General features: G+C 38.8%; 1 protein-coding gene across 1 annotated transcript; it reads left to right on the top strand.

Moving 5' to 3' along the window:
* Window positions 1-552: 552 nt before the first annotated feature.
* On the top strand, window positions 553-26,722 carry LOC144643296 (uncharacterized). The gene is made up of 24 exons (XM_078502499.1): window positions 553-822; window positions 6,052-6,148; window positions 7,503-7,561; window positions 7,736-7,816; window positions 8,771-8,874; window positions 9,365-9,425; window positions 10,094-10,160; window positions 10,350-10,410; window positions 13,643-13,696; window positions 14,231-14,387; window positions 15,083-15,207; window positions 15,316-15,375; window positions 15,477-15,564; window positions 15,680-15,757; window positions 16,234-16,259; window positions 17,505-17,841; window positions 19,011-19,458; window positions 20,415-20,596; window positions 21,281-21,355; window positions 21,907-22,077; window positions 24,063-24,600; window positions 25,629-25,660; window positions 26,010-26,065; window positions 26,409-26,722. Exons 1-24 carry the CDS (start codon window positions 724-726, stop codon window positions 26,506-26,508), a joined length of 3,156 nt encoding a protein of 1,051 aa, XP_078358625.1. The 5' UTR covers window positions 553-723; the 3' UTR covers window positions 26,509-26,722.
* Window positions 26,723-27,901: the final 1,179 nt, after the last annotated feature.

Genomic DNA, 27,901 nt, shown 5'->3' with positions numbered 1-27,901 from the left:
CTTACGACATCGGATCACGGCTTGCCCTTTAAGCTTCCCTGCCTTCCCTCCCCTCTCTCCTAAAAACCTTAACCCAGCGAATTTTTTTACGACGCTATTCCAGAGTCCAGACGGAATGTAGTAAAAAGATACGGCTAATTTACTTTCGGTGCTAAATTTCATTTTACAGTGTAAACCTATACCCTAAATCATATTAAAAATCGCAGGATACCTCGTTTCTGTTATAAAACATTGACACCCTGTCTAGACTGTACTAATACGGAATGTAAAAATCCTTTTCACAGTCACGACACGCGCGGAGAGGTACTACCGTGCAGGTGGCCGGCTGTCCTCAAAGAGAACTGGAACTGAGGAGAAATTTAATGGTGCCGGAAATGTCCAGTGTTCCTTTCAAACCAGGAAAGACGAAAAGCCTTGAAATTAGTTCGGGATTTCCGAAAGTATTTCCGGAAATTTTCAGAACAAATTATTTATCTCACCCGGGACTGACCCACCAGGGATCATGCCCACAATCCTTTGCAATCAAGATCGATTGGCATGCCGGGAATTTTGGGCGCCATTTTGATGTGTGGCTTCTGTGATAGAAAGTAGTGTGGGAACTGATGTTGCTCTGTTTTGTTTTCTTGTCGGCCAGATAAGACGAAGCCTTGTGTCACGAGTGAATCAAATTACTCGTATATATCTTCGAAGAAGGAAACAACTTTGGCCCAGCTGCTCGTCGCTATGAGTTGTGACGAGAAGAATAACAAACGACGAAAGAAGCGTTCGAAGCAGAGTTCTGAAACGAACTCGCACATTCCAAAATCAGTTGAAAATCGTGAGGTACGTAGCATGTGATAAGTAGAGAAAGGCTAATTGTAATAGATACTCAACTGCAGCCAAAATCAGCTGTAGCATTCAGCTGATTTATGTCCGCTTCTAATGTTTTGGTGGTTATAACCGATTTCCGTTTTCATTCTTCGTCGCACTCTGAGCTTTAAAATGGAATGTTTGTTTTTCACTTAGACATCGGTCATGCATTTGGCATGAAGGTACATTTCTTCCTCTTCAGCTTTGTTAACATGGAATTTACTGTGATAACAGTGTCATCTTAGCTTCAGTTCTCCGATTTCGAAGCGAAAACCGTGTTCTCTTGCCATTGAAGTTTTGTAGAGACTTGTACAATGTCTCCCATTTCATGTAGAACTGCACTTTAGAACGCGTACGAAGTGTCGGATCCGACAAAAGGCAACTCGAAAATCCCTTGTTTAGTAGGCTGTTTAAAGGACAATTTATTTATTTATTTGAAACAACCGTACCTTTCATTGATTCGATTTTGTCTTAACAGATATTTCAAGTTTAATGACCTACGTAATTAGGAATAACATTGGTCGAAAACACGATTTCAAGCGATCATGTAATGCCAGCGCTGGTACTATGTGAATGCTTACCGTTCAAGGTTTTAAATCGCTCGTCGTGCGAACTCGAAAATGTGATATCCAGATCTACTGTTCTTATGTGTTATGAGATTTTATTCTGTGAGAAAATTAAATCACTTCAAGTATACACGTACATTCAAGTTGAAAGGTCAATTTAGTTTAAAATTTACAATGATTGTTTACACCTTAAAAGGAAGTAGAGACTAATTATCACCGATAGATCTTTTGGAATTCCTTCTGATATATCCTCATTGTCATGAAATTAATAAAAATTAGCTTTTTAGCCCTTTCTTTGTTTTATTGTGATGGAGACTTGAAATCTGACAGCTTCAACTTACACTGTACATAGTTGTTTATTGAATCTTTTCATTGCAATGTGTGAATTTTGAATTAACTTTCCTCTATCTACCTGGATTTTTTTTCCACCACTGAAATTAGGGAGAGCAAACATTAACAGCTTACAATTGTCTTGATTCTGATGTAACTTTGAAACAGTTTAATTTTAAAGCTCACTTAAAATTGTTTTGACATCAAAACTTCCTTTACCTTGTCAAACAAACTTCAAAATACGCTTTTAATACAATAATGGAAATCTCACCAGACCAGTTGGTATCGAATTTATGTAGAAATGTGCAAAATGTAGATAAAACATATTTCAGTGAATTTATGTAATTACCTTTAAAAATCACCCTTGGGGATGTGGTAATGAAGTTTGTATGTACAGTGTGTGTACACATATTTACATACTTAAATCTCTATATTGTTTGCTAGTTAAGATACTATAAAAATAATAAAAATAATAATGTTGTTACTGTGCTCTAAATTTGTACTGTACCAGTGCTCAAAGCTCAGGTATTTTCACAAGTCGCCTTTTGGCAACTTCCTTTTGTAAAATAGTCGCCACTAGAAAAATTTGGTTGCCAAAAGCAAAGCATTTCAAAACAGGACACCTCATGTCACTTTACATGAAGTAATATCATTGACCATGATGAGCCGAATTCAAATCATTTGAAGAATGTTCCGACATAGTAATTTTCATTTGCATTTAACAGTTTTTGTTGAACTGTTCTAATTATTGTGCAGAATAGTAAATGAATGATTATAAAATAACTGGCAAGGAAGATGAACATGCAAAATTCTCATTCCATACCGTAAAAATACAGAAAAATGTAAAATGTGGTTTTCAAATTAATGGTGACTCAACAATCAAAGACATCAAACAGCACAACAAACAGCCCAGTCTTAGCCATGATTTATACTTAATGTTATAAATGCAACGGATAAGCAAGATGTGCGATTGAAATAGTTGTAAGGGGAAATTTTATGGTCAAATTTGTTTGGCTTAGTGATTATACTGCAAGAAACAAATGTCAATGCCTAGCCAGCTATAGTCACCAAGTTTTGTTTTCACTCACCATGGCAACCAAAATGTTCGTAGCTTGGAGTGCTATCTACAGTAAAATTTAATAAAACTAACATGGATATGTTGTTTTAAACTCTTTACCATACATTACCATACCCCAAAACAAAGGAAAATAAAATTTGAACCACAGATAAAATTGAACCACAACAGATATACATGTAAAACTCCTAACACCAAAACCCAATGTACAATAATAAGACATGTAATCCCAATACCTTACAGTATACAGTGTTTAGATTTAGTCTGTTTTAAAGAATTGTTAATAACATTGTCTGACAATAAGGTCCCTACAGAACAGCTTTTTATTTTTTACATTGTACAGTCAGACTTTTGATTCCCTTTTGACAATAGTGAAACTTTCTTGGTGTTAGACATTAATTGAAGGTGCGTACGTAAAAACGGCTGCTTGAATTTCTGGCTAATTCGAACATCATCAAAACAGCTCCAAATTTCGCATGCAGGTTTGTTTACGTGTGCTTAAGGGCGCTATCCATTGGACCAAAATTTTCGGTTTGAATTTCCGAAATTTTCATGTGTCAAATGGAACGGTATTTTCCACTTGAATCGGCCAGGCTAGTTCCATTCCCGCAAACAGTAAAGAAAACTGAAGATATTACTCCTCTCTTGATAAATTCTGAAGCCATCTAGCCTTTCACTTAGCTCAGAAACGTACCTCCACGCTGTTTTAAACGTAAAGAATGCGAAAAGTTTACACTGGAAACACATACATCTGCTTCACTGTATTATGGCATTTACGGAAACATTTGGATGCACAAGATGTGCTCTTATCGTATTCGTTTAAGACAATTATACGTGGTGTGCACGTATTTTCGAACTACTTACCAAAGCTTGCTAAGCGCTCATGTTCCAATAATGCAGTTAAGCTATCTGCCTCAAGAAGACAAGACGAGCACTGATCAGTATTGAGCAGCTGGAATGACCGCCATGTCAAACTTTGTCGATTTCCGGTTTGGGAAAAACTGGGCCCGAGCAGAAATTGACGAATGGAACAGGATTTTCCGAGAATTCCGTTTTTCTGGAATTTTAGGACAACCTCCAGAAGTTGACCAAAATTTTCGGAACGAGTTTTCAGAAACTTTCTGTTCCATTCGATTTTGTACCGGAATTTCCGGAAATTTTGGTCCAATGGATCGCGCCCTAACACTGTCCTGTGTTTCATTTCGCTGGTATTTTCGTCTTTTTTCAGAAATAATGTATGCAAAAAAAGGCATTTTGCAAGCTTACGTTCTCCCAGTCAGCTAGCAGTCTGAGTTTTTCAACGCATCGCGTGTACATCTTTCCCTGCAGGGTTTTCTAAACGTCTACGAAAGGCGAGAAACCATTTTCCAAGCATGTCCTTGACTCGCTACCGCCATGTTTTTTTGTTGATTTGAGTAGAGTAGGACTGGATACTGCATTGTGACGTAAGGTCACATGTCAGAGGCAGAATTGAGCAAAATGGCGCCTTTGAAAATAAAACGTAGAAGTTTGTAGTTTTAGCTCAAGTGCAGCTGCCAGGTGGTTGAAGGACATCATTAAGTCTGAATACCCGTAAGTTTACAGCATCACTCGAAGAACTGAGGGATGTTCCTGCCTTTGTTTTGTACAACAGCGCTGTTTAGCGCTTCAGAAGAACGTTGCACAAACCAAGGTAGTTTTGAGCCTGGCAGCATAAAAGCCTAAAACAAAAGTTTCTTGCCGGGAACTTTGTCAACGTGAGTTTTGCAGCGTCCGCTTGGGTGCTGCCGCAACAAAGTTGCCGAGAAGTGACCTGGTATAGACTTTAAAAAATTCTTTAGACGTTTCGCAGGGGACGTTTCCTCGCAAAAAATTTTTCTGTGCCTCATTAAATATTCATCAATCAATAAATCAATCAATCGATTCATGTCTTAGTTTATCTTGTTTTCGCGGGATTTTGTAGATGTGTGATGATGTAAGGAGTGGAGATAGAAGTGAGAGCAAGCCGGCGGCACTTAACTGAAAGCAAAACTAGTATAAAGTGGCAACACCAGCAAACGTATTCAATCAATCAGTCTATCACAACAATCAATCTTTATTTCACTTTCACCTCAAATTACAGCTAACGGTAACAGATTAAAATAGTCTTGCCCGAAACAACAAAAATTAGCTAACCGCAAGCAGACTGCAGTGAAAGCTAGCCGCAAGCAAACTGGCGTGAAAGCTTACTGCACTAAAAGCACGATCTAAGTGTCGAGGCTGACTCTGATCCTAAACTTAACTTGAAACCTTAACCCTAATCCCTTGGGGTTAGGGTTAAGCTTTTTCGCTAGGGTTAAGCTTTTGCGTTAGGGCTAAGCTTTTGTGTTAGGGCTAAGTCTGTAACCCTAACCTGAAACTCTAACCCCGACCCCAAGGCCTTGGGATGGGCTTTTGCGTTAGGGCTAGGACTGTAACCCTAAAAATTTAGCTGGCTTCATTGTTTTGAGGAACAAAAGGTTTCCTTTGTTTATCGTTTGTGAAAGAAAAGTCAAAAAGACGCCACGCCAGCAAAAACCTTGTCTTTTTGCATGTGTTATTTTTCAAAAACGAAAGAAAGACCAGTGAAATAAAACACAGGACAGTGCTTAACACGCGTAAACAAACCTGCATGCGAAATTTGGAGCTGTTTTGATGATGTACAATTTGTATAGGTAATCACATGATTTCAATCTTCTTTTCCCCCCCCCTGGCCTCCCCTCAATTTCACTTCTACCAATTCAACTTTTCACTCATTTCAACTTTCTGCACTGGTTGGGATTAATTGACGTGCTCTCAGCCAATGAGCATGCAGAAATTTTTGTATGTATATCATTAAGCCAGAAATTCAAGCGGCCGTTTTTACGTACGCACCTTCAATTTTAATGTAGTATTTGAAATTTTAGCTTGCATAATTTTTTCACATGCAAAATATCACACAAATGCAAACCAGGGCTTTTTCTAGTAAATTTTTCTACTGTAAAAATTGCAAGCTGTCCAAAAAGTAAACCCAACATGCAATTTAGTTGTGAACTTGAACACTAGTGAAATTTCAAGCTTACTGCAATAGGCCATCATAGCAGTTACAGGAAGAAGAACAATCCTCTTCCTTTGCCGCCACTGAGCAACATCTTCCACAGAGATTTTCAACTGAGTAAGCTTAGTGCAAGTGGCACTCAGCCTGTAGATCAACATGATTGTATTTAATGATTATTTTATATTCTTTGCCAACAGGTCAAAGCTGAACTCTCACCAAAAGCAGGAACTCCATATATAGATAGCGAACAATGTCTTCTTTGTCATAAGGAACGTTATGAGAGAAGCAAGAAAGGTTAGAATTCTGAGTCTTCCATGTCATATGTAAGTTGTAGATATGTTATAAACAAAAACATGAACAAGTCCATAAAACACTCCCAGATCACTACATGTACAAAAGTGTGCATGTACTTTTCAGTTGTGCTTGCATTTACTACGATTTCCAGTTGAGTGCGACGCGAACAAAGTTTGGTGACGAAGTTTCAACATAACGGCATTGTTGTCAAGGGCAAACTTCTCTGTTTCCATTGGTAACTGTCGTAAACAGGTACTGACCGTCATTGTTCTTTTATACAAGGAGGACCTCTCGGGAAACAGAGCAATTTTTTGATTGGCTAATTTCAATCCAAGATGGCGTCAGTTTTAATTGAGCAATTTTTTGATTGGCTAATATTTTGAAATTTCGATCCGAAATGGTGTTAGCTTTTGGGAATTCTTAAAGCTGCTAGAAAATCCCTGGAGTTGGAAAACGATAAAATTTCAGTTGAACAGTAACTCTAACGAGGAAGGTAAAGTGACGCACGTTAAACATAACGTCAACTCGCAACACAGATCTGTTACTGTCGATATAAAACAGCTAAGGCATAATATATTTCGTTATTTGTTTCTTTTATCGTTGTCTCTGTGTATATATTTTTTATTTGAAAGCGTAATAAAGTGTTGCTGACGATATTTGTAGTGTTTGTATTTATTAAAGCATCGAGATTGTCGAGCAAGACAGTTACAAAAACAAATTTGTTACCAATGGTAACAGAGAAGTTTGCCCTTGACAACAATGCCGTTGTTATGTTGAAACTTCGTCACCAAACTTTGTTCGCGTCGCACTCAACTGGAAATCGTAGTAAAAAACCAAAAAAAAAAACAAAATATCAATGGAAAATACTAAAACCCAAAGTATTGTCCCCAGGGTGCTTACCATTAGTCAGAAATTGCTGGCCAGACCAGTATATTCAAGAACAGAATTCCATTGTTAGTCAGATTTAACTTGTAAAATCCACCAATTGATGCAATCATTTTTATGAATTTGTAAAAATACACATAATTCAGTCCGAGGACTGCCAAGTGTAATAGTTTTTTAATAAACGATACTTCTTCTTCTTCTTCTTCTTCTTCTTCTTCTTCTTCTTCTGCAAAAAAATATTATACACTGTTGTGGTGGATTTGTGCAAAAATCTTGTGAAGTTTTTGCACAAGGCTCATTTCACATTCACAACCACTGGAACAGCGGCTTAGCACCCCCAGACAATCACACACAAGGGTCCTTGCTTGCCTGGACTTCTGACACATTTCCCACTTTCTTGAGGTTTTTTAGATACTGTGTTGAATTACAAAACTCTATAATTAATTCATAACTTCACCTTAAATTTCAGGAGAACTGCTCAAATCAATGACTCAAGGATCCAGTTCTAATGGATCTTCAGTGTCGCAGGTAAGGTGTCTTATGGTCAGTGTCACAGGATGAGTATCCTTTGGTAGTGAACCTGATTAGTAAACAGTCATTCTCTGTAGCATTCTCCCCAATAATGAAGTTCTAAATGATTTCGTTAATTAAAAAAAAAATACAATTTCACTTTTTAACTTTTTACACCTTTATGGTTTCCAGGCTCCACTGTGGGTATGTCCAGACTGCAGAAGAAACATTGAAGAGGAAGAACGTCGGGCGGCAATGGAACCCTCAATACCAGTAAGTACTCTGTGAACCTTTTATTATTTATTGTCTGAGCACAGTTTTACTTGTACATGTATATGCCCGCATGCAGTGTTCTCCCTAGGATTTTGGGAAGGACAGGGGGTGTTCTGACTGTGATTTTCAAATGCCAAAACCTAACTTGTGGAACTTGTTCCCGCAGCATTACTATCTTTTTTCTTTCTCTTTCCCAGAGTAAAACATGAACTTAATGTTAAATTTGCTTTGAGAAGCTTCTTGTTTCTCTTCCGAGCAACCGGATTCTGAGTTCACCATTCTTTCCACGAACACGGGAATTTCGTTTAGTATTCCATGTACGACACGTTGAAGTGCATTGTGTTTTTGTGACAATTTGGTAAAGATAGCTGCCGCTCAACGAAACGAATGCCTCACAGGTTTGAACATATTAAATGCAAGGGTAAATCACTTTTATAACTGTCGGTATTAAAGTGAGAACTCAGTAAAAAACACCAGCCAGTGTTTCATCAACTTCATTAAGTGATTTCTTCTTTGTTCATGGATAGGAATTCCCATGCAGGTCCAGATCTCAAATTAAGGTTACGTTGTATTAAATCTTCAATTTTAACCCAGGCGGCAACGATTTTCTTGCGAATCAAGCTAGGCGGCCCGCCTGGCCTAAAGTACCTAGGGAGAACACTGGCATGTTTAACAGAAGCATTGCCAATATTCATGTACATGTACTCATCTAGTTGCTGGCGCCTACTTCAAAACATTTTGAAACCCCTGGTTATGGTGTCCCCGGGAAGTTTGGAGAGCGCGAAAGAAGTGTAAGAGTTGCTCAAGGCAATTGCCGAGAGCAACTAAAATATCTTAAAACCATGCACAATGCAGTGCATGGTGAATTGTTGACCATTTTTTTAGCAGTTCAGCATTTTTATTTGTTTATTTATTTATTGAAAACTTGTTTTTGTTTTCTTAATATTTTCCCAGGATCAAGACTTGATGCAAAAGCCATCCTTGAATCTCACTCTTTCAATCACAACCAAACCTTGTGAGCAGCTGGCAAAATGCAGTTGCCAAAGTTGTGAGAGAAGGTAAGAATATTGTGCAAAAAGAAAGAAAAGTTAACCCTTCAAGTTGATTTTTTTTCCTCAGTGGCCATTGGGCCACTGACTGCTCAAGTTTGGTCGCCAGTGAAAAATTTTTGTTGCTAAATTAAGCAAACACTTTGAATCCTTCGTTTTGATTTAAGTCGCCAGGCTTGCGACTTTGGTTCCAATTTAGTCACCAGCTCCAAAATTTTAGTCGCCACATGTGGCAACTAAAATGGAGGGTTGGAAATTGAACTTAGTTATAACCAAGCATTCCTGTGAGAGTTAACAGCATAGCTGCATGTCACCTACGCATAAATTTGATTCATTTTCTATTTCCTTGAAAAATTATTATTAGATGCCAGACAGGGGAATTTGTACATGTATTATTGTTTTATTATGGATTCTACTGTATAATTACCATAATGCCTGATTATATAGAGCCAATCAGCTATAGTAAGACTCCCTGTAATTATTTTTCTGCTGTTTTCAGTTCTGTGAAACAAGATATAATAACTGATGTGGCTAAAGAGAAGGAAAGACAACAGCTTCGAGTAAGTTCAGTAATACCAGGCCTTAAATGGATTACTAAAGAAACTGTTGTGGTGACAATATTGATAACTAATTTGAGAAAATAAAATAAACCAAAAACAAATAAATAAATTTATTTTAAGTTACCACGGCAGGTATTTGCATAATGTGTGTGAACCTCAGATAAAATGTGCAATGTTGTTTAATATCTGCATTATTTTAATCACAGTCTTTGTAAAAAGTGTTTTTAGTCTCTAAAAATTTCTGTCATTGTAGCTTCATGGATTAGGATTATAACAACAACTTTATTACCAGAAAAAGTATCTACATACAATGCTATGAAGAAGAAAAAGAAAATATATATATATATAATTAAAACAGAATATGGTAATAACACTCAGAAAAACTAAAAAGCTTATCGAGCTGAGTGTAGTTAAATTACATTAATACTAAGGAGGTGGTTGGCAATAAAGCAAAAGAAAAAAAAAAAGCAGTTAATGAAAAACGTTAAAGCTAACACAAACATTCTATAGCAAAAAAAATATATAAAAGCTAAATAAGGAAAATAAGTATATAATAATGGTAGTTTTTTCTTCTTTGGCATTGACGTTAGCAGATCATCTTTTATTACAATTTTAAGAAAAGCTGGTCATCTGGTGCTTGTCATAATAATGAATATCTCTGTCTGCAGTGTTGTTGGAGTGAGGTTCGGAACATTGTGCGATGCATTTACAGAGAAGCTGGAACATCTTTAGCAGGTAAACAGCACTATCATTTTTATGTACTGTACATGTACATGTATTTCTTTATTTATTTTATTTATTTATTTGCAAGTGTTATTTTGATAAATTTCAGTACAAAGCAAAATTAATTGAGGAGTTGAGATTATTTATTATATTTGTTCATCAAGTGAGGTTTAACATTTTGTGCTGTTGTGAAAATTTTAGACGAAGAGGAAACAGTCAAAAATTCTTTAGATGAGAACAGACTCAAAGTCAAAGTAGAAAAGTGAGTAGCTCCTACTGATATTTTAAATACTGTAGCTCTCTGGTTACTTTTTATGATACAGTTAGGACATGGATTACAGTTTTCAATTCAGTGTCGTAAAACCAAAACCAAAGTACACTTACTCACTCACTCACATACTCAAGCCCTTGTTGTTTTTCTATATTAGAAAAAAATGGGTGTTGAACATAGAGAATCTATTTGCCATCAGTGACCTCTAAATGGTCTCTATGTATTATTAAAACCAGTGTGCAAAGAAATTGAATTTTCCAGGTTGGCCTTTAGGCAAGCTGTAGCCAGGATGTACTAGCCCAAATGTCATTTTAACTAGCACAACATAATTCTCACAATGCTTCACTTGCCCGGATTAAGTCCACTAGTCTGACCACAAAACCCACTAGCCCCAGGCTGGCGGACACTTACCTTCTTTGCACACTGATTAAAACCCTTATTGCGGTTTTCAGTGAAATGCGAACTCTGAAATTCAATTATAACATTAGCTAGCAGAGCCGCGCAATCAAATTCAGTATACGTAAGCGTGCTCAAAATCCCAATGGAGCACGCTGATGACGTAATCGTCGAGTGAAAATCTCACTGAGTAAAGCTCATACGCTGTGTTTTGCGAAAGCGATGACATATTATCTTCGGAATATGAAAAGTGAATCCTTTCAAATTTTTCCAAGGATACGAGCTACAAGGTAAGCTGTTTCTTATTACGAGACGGAGAGCGAAAGAGAAAGTAAATTCGATTTAGCCGTCAAAGTTGTTTGTGTGCTTTTCTTCATTCAAACAACAACAACTAGCGTGCGAGTCTCGAAGGACGAAAATCATTTTTTCACGGCCCTAACGTGGAAGAATGGGCCAATCATGAATGACAACAGCTCGAAGGCACTAAAAACTAGCTGCCTGACGAAAGTTTTCGCGTTTTAAGCATTACACCTGTTACACCAAAGCGTCTACGGCTCTGTTGTGATTTTGCCGCTCGGGAAAAATTTAAGCTTATACTTCATCGGGCGCTTCATTCAACTACCGTTTACAAAAATAAATGTTTATTTACATCAATTACAAATAAAATCGGTCCACAAAAATACTTAAAACTACAGTACCGCTCAAATGTAAGTTACCACCTCTCGTCTCGTTTCTCGCGAGACGCGTCTCGTTTCTCGCGAGACGAGTCTCGTTTCTCTCGAGACACTTCTCGTCTCTCGCGAGAGTCAGTGAAGCGTTCAGTATGGAATATATTACTCGCAAGAGGCCGTATTCATATTGTATCCAAGATTTCTGTCTGTAGTGCGTTGCCAAATCGATGAAACTGAAATTAAATGTATCAACAAGAGCTCAATTGACCCGATCATTCGCAAGGAAAAATCAGTTTAATGATCTCCGACATTGACTTTGCTTGGGCTCGAAACGTGTTTTTTTTTTCAACAACAAGTTCGTTCTGTTACTATGATGTAAATCGTTGAACAACATGTAAAGTTACGTGTACGGTCCGGAAGGTTTCTTTCACATTTGCAGATAAAATTTCTTTAAGAACAAAAACATGCTTGTGTAAATACCCGGGTGTAAATATTATCTTCCGATGTCGCCGGCCGCCGCCGCGTCGAACGAAAGTTATCTGTAAATATTTAAACGAAAGTGTAAACCTTGCAACATTTCCGATCCAAAGATCAAACGTTAGGAATTTTGGAGGGTAGGGAAAATGTTTTCTCACATCCGACAGTGTATTCATTCCCCACGGGAGTGTCTTCAACCAAATCAAAAAGCGCTTGCTATTCGTACTATCCAAAAAACATTTCTGGGAAGTGTGATGAAACTTAAGTCTTGAAAAAGCGCGCGGAGGAAAAAACCGACTTTTATAGAATAGACTACGTCTGATCGCTCACTCGACTACCGGCAACTACTACGGACACTCACATACATAACAGAAATAAGCTTAGTGTATACTTTGGCCTATTAGTTCCGCTTGAAATTTAAAAAAAATAGGAAAAGTTTCTTGGATATCCCTTTTATTCGGATAAAACCTGTGTATCTTGGCTGCTATTGCTTGTCGTTCGTAGCAACGAGTTCATGCATATTTTGTGTAAAAGTAAAATTGCAAGTTTTATGAACGTAAGTTTTTCTGTACCAGAAAAACGTTTTGCTGTAAACTATGACTTGTTTAGGTGAAAAAAAAAAAAAAATAATTTCTTGTTTAACAACGAATGAGTCATTTGATGCTCTGTAAAACATTTCAAGTGCGCCGCAACATCTGAACGATTCAGAAAATGTTAATTAAAGCAAGCGCCGGAGCGAGCGCCGCCGATCGATCGATCGGAAGTGAAACTATTATGGCTATCTCGATTCAGTTTCGCTTGGAAATACGTTTTTGGTTGCACCCAGTCAAGTTGTTTTGCTGTAATTACATGTATAGATCATTTAGGTTAAAGAAAAATACTTTCCAGTTAAGTACACGACGAATTATAGCCATGAAGACCTAAAAACTATTAACATGTAAAGACAAGCGGCACCACCGATTCGCGCGAAAATTTTATCCGGCTTTGGGAATGTCGGTGAAGTCTCACTTGACAGTTGAACAAATGCAACAGAAGGCGAAAACTTCGTACTTGCAGTGCACTCGCGAGAAACGAGACTCAGCAGTATTTGCTGTTTTCGTCATTTTTTTCCTTCGCTCTGCCACCGTATAAACTTAATCAATTTATCAGCCATTTGACACAAACTGCTCCAATCGTGTAAACTTGTACATGTGTATAATTTATTGTTCGACCACTAAGTTTTGTGTTCTCACACTGCACACAATAAACACAGTTTTTTTTTCCTGCAGCCGGTTTTGATGCACAATTTCACCGGCAATGTTATAAAACAATTGGTTCATGCTTTTAGCTGTGCTCCATCAAGTTATGGAGCACTTGGGAAGTTTGGAGAGCACTCAAGAAGCTAGAGTTGCCCTCGGCTATCGCTTCGGGCAACTTTTACGCTTCTTTCGTGCTCTCCAAACTTCCCGCGTGCTCCATAACTAGATGGAGCACGCTAAAGCATGAACCAATTGTTAATTATCAACCAACAATTTGCGCTTTTTGCTGCCGTCAATCATCTTAGCGGACCTCTCGGGAAGCAGAAGTTCACTTCAACCGGGTCAAAAGGTCATGCCTTTCAGTGAAAACCGCAATAATTGTTTGCAATTACATTTGCAGTATAACTGTAACAATGTTCATGATTTCTCTTTCCTTTGTAGGTTACAAAAGAGTGATCCAGCTCAGTTGTTTGAAAAGCTTGAAACTCAAGCAAGGTATGTACACGTTGCACAGGGTTCAATTTTACCCTTGGTACAATCTAGTATTTGCCTACTTTGTTTTTTTTTATTAATTATAATCATAGTTTTGTTATCTTACACCAGAACGAAGGAAAATACCAAATTGTACAATGTACCAAGGGGAAAATTGATCCTCAATATACATTTACGAACATCTATTGTTTTTGGATTTCATGTTTTCATTTTTGTGGGGTTGTTTTTTATTAATTTTAGTCATTTTGATGTACAGTAATCCATGTTTCGTTTGAAATTTTTTGTTGGTTTAAAATTTTTCAAACTGGTTTGATTTTTATTTCCCTTTGTTTCAGATTATGATCATGAATATGAGACAATGAAAAATTTTAAACCAAAGACAAAATTAATTTAAACCACAACATTCATAATGAAACTATAGTATTTCATATACACTGTAATGAAAACAAGAAGCTGTGAATTAGTCTTGTTAAATTTACGATGTGGACATTTTCATGAAATCTTTCTTACATGTAAGTTTCTTTTCTTGGTTTGCAGAGAATATGTACGAGAAGTAAAAGTACGCCTTGTTAAATACCTAACATCATGCCCCCTGTCCCCAAACCATGCCAAGGAATTTTTTACCATGTTACTGGATGAATACCAGGCACTGTCAAAGGCTTTTGACATTCTCAGACCATTCTTCAGCAAACTGGTGAGGCTTTTTGAGTTTTATATTTTATTTTTTTATTTTTTATTTTTTTTGTTTGTCAAGAAAATACCTCTTAGCAGTCATGTACTTAGTAAGTATGACAGCGATGTATGTCTGTGATACTTATCAGGTTTGGGCTGCTGCAATGTATTTTGAACTAATTAAATTGTGGTCTCTAAAGGTGCACCCTATGTAAGACGTTTTGCTTCCGCTTCGAAAACAGCCATATTTGTTCTTCTGTAAAACAGGAGTGAGTAGATACAGTTGAATCCGGATAACTCGAACCCTCAGTAACTCGAACCTCCCACTAACTCGAACCTTTTCTGATTCCCCTCCAGGTAAATTTCTTACTAATTTTACCCTCGATGACTCGAACTCCCGATAACTCAAACCTTTTACGATTAACCTTGAAGGTTTGAGTTATCAGGATTCAACTGTATTCATCTATTGGCCTTATTTTGCCATTTCAGAGGTACATTTTATGTACCTTCATTGTAGTCATAAGAAACCAACACTTTTTGTCAACTTTTCTTTAGTACTATGTACAATACCAATTATTGCTTCATGTAAATTTAGATTCCCACTTTCACAGAAAAAGAGGGAGGGTTCATTTTTACACAAATCTTGTATGAAAAAGTACTAGACTGACTGTCAACTGAAGTAACATTTAATATTATTGTGTCTTGTATATTGAATAGGATTTTGACCATCTAAGAGAGTTTGGTTTGAGTTGGGACCTCCTTCACAAACACTTATTTTACACTGAAATCTACCGAGACCCAGCAGTTTATGGCAATCTTCCAGGGCTAATTACACAGTTAAGGTAAGCAGCGTAGCAGTGTACACTGTACAGATGATTATGGTTAATTCTGGTAGTCTCGTTTCCTCTTTGTCCTTGTGCTAACTGCGGCACTCTTTGACTTGGTTTCAGATTGGGTGCTGTTTCACGAGAAAATTTCCACCAAGACACATTTCCAAACTTACTACACAGGTACACCATGATTTATTTTTATAATATGAGAAGAAAGACTTTTGTGGGATCACTTGGAATTTCTTTCCGTGAAATCAAATTGTTTTTATTTTTGTCCAAAGGTACCTAAATTTTACAGACGATCTGACAGAGATTGAGTTTTCATGGAAAGAGAGTGAGCGTGCTTTCAAATTGTATAAAGAGAAACAGGTTAGTGTGAAGAAACATTTCTTGGTGACTGTAGTGTTTTTATCTTGCACTGTTTGATATACTGAAGTACTGGCTGTACAATGTGTAGTAACATACTGTAAACTTTGATTGTTAGGCTAAACTACGAGAAAAAAGTGGCATACCCAAAGTGGAATGGGAAGATGATACAACGGGAGTAGAGTGGAAAAATAAGGTATGTACATGAACTAGTATTGTGAAAGTTGTACACTTATATGTCCAGTAAGGTCGATTGTTGTTACAGTTGCAAAGAAAATACTGAAAACAAAATTCAGGCTTCTAAGGTGCTCCGGCAACAACTTAGTGGGAGCAGAGATGGCCCATTGGTGAGAGCACTAGTTTCCCATCATTGTTCATGTCTCGTCGTGCCAGTAGGCGCATAAGGCCGTAATTCCCATCAATGTTCCCTGGGTTCAGTTCCAATTTGATCAGGAATACACAGCAACCATGTGTAAATAAAGGTCATTTTATTATTTATTATAACCTTTAGTCCCATTCACTGCCAAAGACTAGTTTGTTCACATAAAATATTATTAAGCAACAAAGGGTGTACATATGTACTACCTGAATTGTATGTTCAGAAGCTCCTGGGAATCATTATTTTCTTTTCTAAGCTACTTTACTTACTGTCTGTTTCTTTTTGTGTTGCAGGTGTTAAAAAATCCTGTACAGCAAAAGTGAGTCTCAATTTCTCGAGAACTCTTTTTATATTATATTTGTAGCTGTAGCTGATAACACTGCAAAATGTACCGTTACTTTGTTTAAGGGTGATAGAAGTCACAGTTAGTATCAGTGGAGCCTGTCACTCTTGTATAGTTCAAACTAAAATATGTCGATGACTTGCTAAGTTGTGCTTCATAACCTTGTTGATGAGAGTTTTTATCTTCAAAACTATTCATTAAAACAACTCTTCTTATTGATTGTTATACAGTTCTTTAAATGTTGGCTGAGAGTTTTGTGTTGCATCAAGATGGCAATAAACATTAATGAAAGGGTAGAATACTATTTGTTACGATTGGCCTAAAGACTTAGCGGCGGTTGAACAGGGTTAGCATCTCCACCTTGTGTAGGTTTTCATAAAACTATTAATTCCCTCTTGAGACATTGTTGTTTTAGATTTATTAAGTTAGCATCCTTAAATAATCATCTTTGTGGAAATGGTACACCCAGGGCTATTGATTTTAACCAAATTCATTCATAATGTATCAGTCAATTCCAAGACCGCCCATCCCCCCCCCCCCTCCCCCGGGCATTGACTCGAGGTTAGCTCCGTATAGCCGGGAATTTGACGCAAAACTTCGCCCACCCGGTGGGGCATTTGACCATCGATGAAACAAGGGTCAGCAGTCACATGCTAAAGCATTTCGACATCCGTTCATTCACTGCGACTACAAATGTTCACGGTACTCGTGCTATTCCTCGATTTCACCTCTGTTTTTGTTACAGTATCCTTTTTACCTTAATCGAAAAACATTTAACTGTGGATTTGTTGTCAGAAGACAATTCTTGACGTTTTTAATATCTATAAGGTATTTTCAAGAAACCCTTCGCAGATAACGTATTACCGGGCGTATTAGCAGAGCTAGAAAGAGCGATTTCAAGCTACACGGAGCGAAAGTAAACATCGATTTTTTAGTCGTCTTGTTGTATATTTTTTCATTTTGTCTTAAAATCCGAAAAGTGTGGGGAATTTGACGCTCTGTGGAGCCCTGACTGGTGGGGCATTTGACCGTCTAAACTGCCAACATAGCGGGGAATTTGACCAAAATTTTTCGAAAAAGTCAAATGCCCGTGTGTTTGCCGGGGGGGGGGGGGGGGACATGGGCGGTTTTGGAATTGACTGATACATAAGTACTACAATGTATGTGGAGGGAAGAGATACCACTAACCAGCTCATCATTTGATTTATTCTCATGATATAGGTGCCTGTGTGGTCACTGCAATGTTCCAACTTCACCCCTTAATTCACCACTCTCCATGCTACCACCTTTCAAAACAGCGTCTTCACACACAAAAGTCTGCAATCATGCCTCTGCCGCACCCACTCAGAACACAGCTGGCAAGGCGCAGTGGACAAACCCGGTCGCAGTACCAAACTTCAATCCTCACCTGCTGGTGTGTAATGACCTTCATGGAATACCACCGCCCTCCCAGCTGCTGCCGCCGCCTCTGATGATGAATGGTCTGGGTAGTCCATGTCACTGCCCGGCTTGTAGTGGCACTACTGGATATAGGGATGGGGCAAAGAACGCAGAGCAGGTACTGTACATTATAACCCAGCGATTAATTTTTGCGCGCGCTCATTGGACAAAACGCATCACGTGGTACAAAATCGGACGGCGGGTATCAGCGAATATACCCCATCCGATTTAATATACATCGCCCGATTTTTTAGGCAAGCACAAAACAAACGAATGAAGTCGCCTTATTCAATTCTAACTTTTAATGAAATCACAGATTTAAAAAATCACGTAAACCAATCAACTTACATTAGTTTCAACCACAGTTACGCCGGGTTTATTACATAGGTTTTTTTCCTATACATTTATTGGCGATAAAGCGCTTTGTAGAAATTAGTCGGAGGGTAATAATGCCCTTGGCTGAAAGATTGTCCTCATAATTTCACAGTTTCAGCCTCTGGCATTATCCTCCAATATACCAGCCGCCTGAAGGGGTTTATTTACTAAGTATTCATACTTCATCTTGTAGGTCGTATGTAAGTGAATGATCAATTTGAATGATTGATGTATGTGATGTATGTGAACTCATGCCTACTCTGGAAAAATGAAATTCTGTTTGGGACATTTTAGAGCTGTTTTTAATTGAGTGTCGTAAGACCAAAACCAAATTAATCACTCGGACACAAACAATCAAAACTTGAAGCAAATATGTGTAGCAGTGCTAAGGGCAGTAAAATGTGTGCAAACAAGTGATGATTGGTTTTGGTTTTACCTCTGAATGATTGAGAAAGTGGCGCGAATTTTTTAAGCCAATCACTGAGCATGGTTATTCAAAACCAAAGCAAATACGAATTACGAATTACTTTCGTCACTCAGGTGAAAATAGCTCTAAACAACCAAATCAACGTCATTTTAATTGCTGACAACTGTTGCAGTTGGTTGACTGAAAGCAGAAAAATCCGATAAAAGAATCAGTGTCCTAAACAGTTGAAGCTGTTGTGTTTGCTGACTGCTCTATCATGATTTGTTTCTTTTAGTTTTGTTTCCATATTAACGTTTGTTGGGTAGCAAACATGACATGGCTAGGTGCTATGTGTAAAATATTGTTAAAAGCAAAGTTGCACACAGACATCCAATTGTATTCCCAGCAATGATATCCCAAAAGGGACTTGCTCATCTCCATTTGTACAGGCACTACATTGTACTTTTTAGCAAGGAAGTTATAATTACTTTGTCCTCTTCCCACAGCCTCCAAGTGGCAAGATGGCAGACTGTCAGTGTAGCAAATGTCCATTTCATGGTGCAAAGGATCAGGAAACGAGACTTAAGGCTGAAAACAAGAACTGCACTGCCCACTCCTCCCCTGCAGTTCATGCTCCCCCTCCTAACAACAACCACATTCACAGCAATCATCTTCATCCACACCACATCATACCCCCTCCCCCCACATCCCTTCACTGCTCCCTAGAGGGGGCCCCTCCGGATCTTCATGGCTTTCTCCTGGACAGCAGCCTCAGGCACGTCAATTATAATGGTTACCATAACAACTTAGATGGTTGCACTGAAATTGATGACGATGAAAACAGTTTGAGTGACAGCAACAGTGATTATGATGACGAGGATGATGAAGATGACGAGGATGATGATGATGACGATGGAAGCAGTTGTTCTCCACGAAGAACAAGCCAGTCTTCAGGTATTAGATTTTGTTTAAAAAAATATTAACTGCAGTTTTCCTTCCAACTTGCAACGCAACAATGCCAACTAAAAAACATCCCAAGTTGCAGAGGGGGATCACATGTTTGTATTTTTTTTTTTTTTTTCACAACATGCGCCGTGGAAATTATCATCTTGAATTCTCCCACAAGCGAAGGAGAGGCTCTGATTGGCTCATTTAACAAAATTGTGTTGCTAGTTGTAATTCACATGTCACACTCTAAACTTGTCTCACAAGGTTGTGAAAACTTTTCTTACATCCTGCAACGCAACATTTTGTTGCATCTTAGGTTACAAAAATGGGGTGCACTGTTGCGGGTGAAATTTTTTGACAACTTGCAGTGCAACTGAACATTTGCTGCTTTACAAGTTGCAAGAAAAATTGCCTCGCTTGAACATGGCTCTTCTGACGTTCAGTGGTTCGACCCCTAATGTCTCTCACCATAATTTGTTTTAAACAAGACAATTTGACTTCACTGCTCTTTTTTGCACTTCTTCAAACTGATTGGAAACTTGGCAAACAATGCTGGAAGATAACAGATGTTTGACTTTCTTCCCATCCGGGAAAAGTAGCAATACAAACAAGAGTCAAGGGCCGGTATGTGGGGGAAACAACATCGTAGGATGATGAAGACCCCACTGATTTATTCTACTCAAACATAAGTGATGGCGCATTGTTAAGGCCCAGGAGAGTTGGATCTTACAGTCAAGTGGGTGCAATAATTCTTCACCTACATGGTAAAATTAATATTGAAAGTCAGCGATCATGTTTGAAATAATGTTAGTGACTATCCTATGTTCTAAACCTTGTTAACAGCCCGTTGACTGTCTGACAATCTCTCTTAAACGCTTAGCAATACTGAGGGTTAGTAATACTACAACAGTCTGCGTGAGCCATTGTAGGTTAATTATCTGTCTCTTGTCTGTTCTGTTTAGATATTGATGGCTTGGGGCTCGATGTACCCCCTGGGTCCCCCTCTAGTGTGCGGAGCAGTGGAGATGGCAGCTCATGTGACACGCCACCTGTCAATCAATGCTCGTCATCAACAGAGGATGGTCGGACGGACCGCGGGAAATACTGCGACTGTTGTTACTGTGAATTCTTCGGGCACGCTGCAGTAAGTAGGAGGCATATTCATCATTAGAGAGTTTGAATCATGATGTACTTAAATTTTGACATCAGGGGTTTATTGAGAATTGTGTTGGAAAAAGTAGATCCCAGTCAAACATCTCCTTACCGACACCTCTATAATATGGACACCCTTCTCTGTTCCTTTGGTGTCCGTGTAAAAGAAGGTTCGACTGTACTTGAAATTGGGCGTTCAGAAAAACATTGATGACAAGAATCCGAAGGAGCAAAACGTTTTGTTCAAATTTTAATTCAGCTTGAAGAGTTTTAGCAAAGATATGTACAATGCGCGAAGTGTTGTGTGGAGAAAACAAGAAAAGGTGATAATCAAAGCTATGGTTTGGAAATGAGATGGATAGAGAATTTTCATGGCAAAGAGTCTGTCTTCACTGTTGCCAATTTATTCGTAAAGCGTTGGTGTTTGGTCTGCTGTTTTTGCCTGTAACATTGACTTTCTCTTCAGACCTCTCCCGCTACAAAAGTTTGTATATAAGAAAGCAATTGGCTTTACTTTCTCGTTCGCAGAGTTTTTTTTTCTGGATCGTCACGTCACGCAATCGTTAGTCGGGAAGGAAAGATTGCATGACAAACTAAGTAATGTCATCTTAGAAGGAATCTTATCATTTCCTGGCCAAGTTTTTTGGGTTGACTCGCCTGTGGTTATATTTTTTAGCCCCCTGTGGCACCCACCAGTCATAACTACACTGAGATGCGGGACAAGTTAAGACTTCGGCTCAACAAACGGCAGGTAAGATTTCACAACTTAACTCCAACATGTAACTTTATGAACATACTGTCCTTTTTAAGAATAGCCTACCGTGATTCCAGTGGATGGGAATTAGTGCCGATTGATCTCATCATTTCCAGTTTATGAATTCGCTTCGTGCTTTAAGTTTGTTTTATTCGAATTTTTATTAAATCTACGGTCGTGCGACATGTGGTTTTTAAAATGTGAGGTCGCGGGTTTAAACCTTGGCCGACCACAAATCAGTATCTTAAAAAGCAGTAAGATCATACTGGCTGTGTCGAGAAAACTTGACACGCACATGGTCCCCAAAAACTCACTCTTTAATATCATTAAAAGTAAAAGAACCAACCACGCCAATCCCAGTGGTCTTGGACAATCGCCGTATGGTCTTGGATCGCTTACTACATCCAACCACGACTCCTCCCCTGAAAATAGTATTATTGTTCATTCCTTTTTGAAGTGCGGTACTTTCACCGGATATTTCAAAATAAAGAGTGTAAATTCGTGTAAATGTTGTGAAACTTGATAAAGAAATATTTTTCTCCGCACAGCCTAATCAGCCGGTACAGGAGGAGAAGAAGGAAAAGTCGGCGAATGTGCCTGTCGTTGATCATCGGTCGGTGGATGACCTTCTGACGTTTATCAATGGGCAAAAAATGGAAGAGGAGAGACTGAGAACAAACTCCAAAGCACAGAAAAGAGCGCGACAAAAACAGAAGAAGGTGAGTGTGATGTAAAGAAAAGCAAACGCCTCTCGTCAAGCCCTTCGTATTTTGAACCGTAAGAGGGGCATCAAAGATTCGAGATGAGAAATTTGATGCTGATGACTCACACTATAGAAATTTAAGGTCCACAGAATGACATGACAGTGTCCCGAATGATTATCGAAAGTCCTCTTTCCTCATTTCAGATAATATTGCCAAATACCACAAAATATAAAAATAACTTGAATAAAAAGATTCTTTAGAGCAAAACAGAACAATTATTTTGGGAAACAAGTACAGGATTACAAGGATGGAAGTGGATTACAGTTCATTAATTTTGATTTTTTGTCAGGATGTCAAGAAATCAAACGTTCCATTCTGGTGAAATTTTGACTCTTAAGTCATATATTTTTCTTTTTAGCTGAATTTTCTTTGCTTATGTCAATTTTGGTGCTTTTGTCTTTCAATTTCAAGATAATAAAGAAAGTTCATAGGCAGTTAGCGGCCGGGGGGGGGTTTTTTTTTTTTTTTTTTTTTTTGGTTTTTTTTTTTTTTTTTTTTTTAACTTATAATTAAAGGGCCCCCCCCCCCCCAATAAATAAAACCCCCCCCCCCCCCCCGGGGTTAGCGGCCGTACATGTAATTACAAAAACCACGATATATCAACCAGGACACTGTCCCTTTAACTGAGCACCTTTAAAGGGACCATGTCACGGATTTTAGCCAAACTTAGGCGTAGGAAATAACCATCAAATTCGCTTAAATATAAAAAATAACCTTTTAAAACAGCGAAGGAATATTTAAATAACACACCAAATGCAAAAGAAGGTAAGGATGGCCAAAAATGTTGAAGATTGAAACGGATTGCGATATGGGTTTTTGAGATAATTATGGTCCGGCGGATCAGTTTTCAAAGTTAATCTTGTCTGCTTGTAACTTTAAATTATAACGCCCGGGAGAAACATTTGGCTGGAATGAAGCTATGGCTGTGTCATTTGGAATCGTAGAATTAAATTCTTTCAAACATTTAGTATCATAGCGAATATTTGGCAACATTTATTAACATAAAATTAACTTAGCCGTGACACAGTCCCTTTAAGCAAGAATCTCTGCAGTGTTGCGCCATAGTTCTGGAATTTTTCGGTTCGAATCTCATGCATCTCTCTCGTGAGCAAAACGTGCGCGCAATGAGTGAGGACTTAGACTGTTCACAGAACATCTTAAGGCAAATCAAATTAATGATAATTGCTAAACTGTAAATCCTGACTACAGGTCTTTACACGTAAATACATGTTAGACTTGTTTGTTGCAGGAATATTCCGTGTACGCATGTAAGATCAACTGGGATTCACTCATATCACGCGCTGTTCCCATCAGATCCCACCTGAGCGGTCAGAATTAACAGTGTAGCAACATCATTTATTTAATAGACTGTCCACAGCCTCTCTATTTTTTCAACGCAAAAAAAAAGTTGCACCTCCCGTTTTGCGCTGGCGCCCACTTCTCTCCTGATTCTTTTCCCGCGTTCAAAAGTCGATGAAAATACGAGAAAAAAAAAGAGGGCGGGGAACAGTCTAGTTAGGACTATTTACTTATGGCCCTCCGTTGCAAACTATCTCCAGTTCACCTATTAGATTAGAGCAGTTTTCAATTGAGTGTCGTAAAACCAAAACCAAAGTAATAACTCTGGCCAATCACAAAGGACACAGACAATCCAGTGAACCAATCAAAACTCGAAGCAAATACATGTAGCTGGCACGAAGCGCGGGAAAACGTGCGCGAGCGAGTCACGATTGATTTTGGTGTTACTCCTGATTGGCTGAGTAGTGGCGCGAGATTTTTAAGCCAATCACTAAGCGTAGTAATGCAAAACCAAAGCAAACGCAATTAGTTTCGACACTCAAGTGAAAACCGCTCTAAGCCGGGAAATCGCGAAGTTTTGGGCTGTTCACTGTAATCAGGTACTACAGCATGTGACTGACATGTTTAACACTCTTTTTCAGGCGGCTGAGAAAGCTAAACAAATTCCAAGTTCCAGTACTCAAAGAAACGACAAAGGTGTTCCTACTCCCTCCAGCGGCTGTGACAAGGTCAACGGAGTCCATCAAAATGGCACTGGCGATGTACTAAGAAACAGGCAGCTGTCCGAAGAGAGACGAAAACCAAACGAGATATCCGCAAACAACGTCAAAGAACGTGAAAACGGCAAAACGGGTCACCGGAGGAAGGCGGAGGAACAAAAACAGAAACAAGCAGAGGCTCCGAACGAAGGCTGCAAGTCACGCAAGAAGCAAAATTACGCTATTCAAGACGTCACGGTGTCACGCCAGGGATCGAGAGTTGAGTGTAACGGCAAGGAAAATAATTTCGTCCCGCGACGGAAGTCTGAGGAGAAGTCGGAGAAGAAGCGGCAGGAATCCGTGTCTTCTGAGCCGCCTGCACCTGTCTGTAGTATCAAAGATGAAGTGCAAGATAAGACCGACAACAACAGTCGATTACCGCAAAAGAAACAAGGAAAGAAGAAGAAGAAAATATCTTTAGGTGAGGAAAACTAAGCCAGCCAATGAGACAATGTGGCTAATTAAATCAGAATTTTGGAAATTGCACTCAGGCAAATTTTCGCCCAGTCATTGGCTAATATTCATGTTGTATGAGAGGCTAGACCGTTAAAAATTGCCAGCGCACGTTTCGTCAAACTTCTTCACTTTTCGTCACTTTTCTTCGTTTGACTTACAATCGAGCGCACATCTCATCAGAGAAATTGTCTGATATTTAAACGATTCTCCCAAGTGGTTTTATAAGACATGTATGAAGTCCACTAGGTAGAATAGGGACTTTAAGATACCTGGACGGCTGACCTCGAGGACGGTGCGAGGACGGTAGAATTTCGCGAGGAGGACTGAGCCGATGTCGCGTTCGTGGCGGGAACTTCGGCCGGCGTGTGTGAACGGGGACGGCTTCGTTAGTGGATCAAATACCAAAAATCGTGTGCTTTCTGGGACAGCACTATTTTCATTCACGTCAGAGTGACAAAAAAATTCATAACACGGGCTTCCTCCTTTCCTCCCACAAAATTCGCACCAAATAAAACACTTCTTATTTAATCGAATCATTTAAAATTTTCGCATTACATAATAACTAAAAAATTATACAGTAAAAAGAATTAATACTAAGAGCAAAACTTTTATTTTTATCGTCAAACAGAATACCGTAGGACACTAACAAAGTACAGAATTAAAAAATATGAGATTTTAAACGAAATCATACAAAGCACTCCCGTTCACTGGTGGGGCAAACTCTACTTCTCACGTCCTCGACAACAGCTGGACGGAGCTAGCGGCAATGTGCGTGGAGCGGGCATGCGCAATATACGCTACACGCGAAAAATTACTTCCGGTCAGCCGTCCTCGAGGTCAGCCGTCCAGGTATCTTAAAGTCCCTAATGTCATAGGGTACGTTATGTTGCTTACAAACTGATGAAAATTGTACTGACTGTGAAGTAATGACCATCTTAGCTTGCACTCCAAGCTCCCTTCATAATATATCTTTTATTTCTCTTTTCCTCTCAGATGACGTTTTCTTGCCGCGTGAAGATATCGAGGTAGGTTTTATTGCACTCATGACGACGACATTGAAAACTAAAATGATGTTGCTTGTTGGCTAATGATTGTTACTTGCTTCGATTTTTATACCAAGTCATTCTGTCGATCGCCACGCCCGCAAACGAACACGACGGGCATGCCTATCTTGTGTCCCTCTTTTCCTCAGCGGTTTTTTTTTTTTTTTTTTCACTCTTTCTCCCCTCGCTCCCTCTTCGTCACGAGCGAATATAGTAATAGATCGTCGCGTGATGCCTGTACTTACAAATTGTAAGAAACTGCGTGACATACGTTGCGTGGCAATTGCATTGCATCTCACTATGTTGTAATCCTATCGCCGGTCTCTTCCAGACTGAGAAGCTTACGCAGATGGATGAAGCCGAGCGAGAACTCGAGGAGTTTAAAAGGTAAATCTAGCTGTGTTATAAAATGACACGTCAAGAGTTATTGGTTTTAATACGAGATTAGAGGGATCATCTCTCCCATTGCCTTGCTTTGTTGAAAACTTTGCCGCATTTGCTTCATATACTTAAGTTAAACAAGGTCACAAAAGAACGACCCCTGTAGGAGGAAGTTCTTGTTAAATCCTACGCCGGTCGTTCTGGCATTGTAAAAAACTTCCACCAAACGTCTCTTCGCTAAGTGAAGTTTCATCGTCGACTGACTGACTGACTGATCGATTGAAACCAGTTTCTATGACGACAGTATTTAAACTAACCGTACTTTTTTATCACATCTCGCCCGTTCTAGATTTTGCATGAATCTTACACCCGTGGAGAGACGAGAGCGTATTCCCGTGAATGTTAACCTCAAGGGCCTCCTGAGTGGCAAGAAAAATGGTTCCTCGTAGGCGACTTGTCCTACCTTCTGCCTCAACCTCTGACCAACACAGCCCTTCTTCCCCGTTAGTTCTGTTGCGTCAAGATAGCCTGTAAACTGGTTACGCCAGTTTTACCAGAGTGGGAAGAGCGAGGAAGTCACTCCTCGATCCGTTTTTCATTTCAATTTAATCGAATGCACAGAGAATTATATTGCCAAATAAAATATCTATTTAGTTTCGTGAAGCAGTGAGGCTGTTCTTTATTGTGATCTGTTGTTAGTGTATTTCTTTCAGGGTTGCCCCAGGTCAGGAAATGGTCAGGGAAAAATAAAATTCTTCAAGGTCAGGGAATTATATTTTGAGTCAGGAAAAATTGACGTATTGAAGAAAGGTCCGGAAAAATTGCAATTATATCACTGCTGATGTAATACCATTGAAGGCTGGAAGAAATATTTCAGGTCAATGTGATCTCAGCGATGTTTTTTCCTTTTAGAAATGGAGGCTGGAGGGTTCAACGATATTTGACAACTTGGTTTTTTTTTTGGTCAGGAAAATTTGATTTTTATCAGGGAAAAGTCAGGGAATTTTAAAAACGGATGTCGCTGCGGCAACCATGTTTTTCTTCACCATTGTGAATTGTTACAAATGTGTTAACTGCCATGATTTAAATTTATTTGGCAATTTAAAAAAAGTGTTTCTGCTTTTTTAAAAAAAAATCAATTCCTGACCGATGTTTCTGAAGGTTTTAGAATTTCGGGGCCTCTTTTTGTGACGGTCACAAAACACGTGACGATCTAAAATTTAAACCCTAAAAAATATGCGCAGCAGGTGAGGGCGGAATAAGAAGCTGTGCTTATTAATCGTCTTTTTGTGTATTTAAAATGTGTATTTAACCCGTTGTTATCGCGTCATCGTCATGTTCGACATAAAATTGGCCATGTTGGGTTTATCTTGTTCTCGGGATTGTTGACAACTGTAAATATCGTCATTAGCGGAGTGTCTCGGTCAGTTGTGATTTAAACCGTTCGCGTAGTAAGTGTACTTGGCCAAAACAATCCGCTCGGGATATTCACCGACGTCTGTGGCGATGCTTTGATTCGACCATTTGAAAAGGTATGTTCCCAGAGACTTCTTGTATTTACTATGAAACTGTGAAGCTAAAGAGTTAAGGGTGAGAGGCTTCGGAAGTCTTCTCCATTCGTTGTATTTACAAAAAATCTGGGTGAAACTTGAAATAATTTTTGTTGTATCACAAACGGTGCCGGCAAGTTTTGTTTCGCCTTCGTATTCGATTGAAAAGCACAGTGAAAATGCAAATAGCTTCTATCACGCATCACGTTCTCAATAACGCATTGCGTTCACGGTCACGCAGAATTACGTTTGAAGTTATAGTCTTCAGTCAGCAGGTCAGTGGAATATTGAG

Source organism: Oculina patagonica, chromosome 2 (assembly GCF_052425735.1).
Source record: "Oculina patagonica isolate OP01 chromosome 2, crgOcupat, whole genome shotgun sequence".
In the NCBI taxonomy this organism is placed as follows: Eukaryota; Metazoa; Cnidaria; class Anthozoa; order Scleractinia; family Oculinidae; genus Oculina; species Oculina patagonica.
Note: the sequence above shows the minus strand (reverse complement) of the source record. Positions and strands in the feature narration are given on the sequence as shown.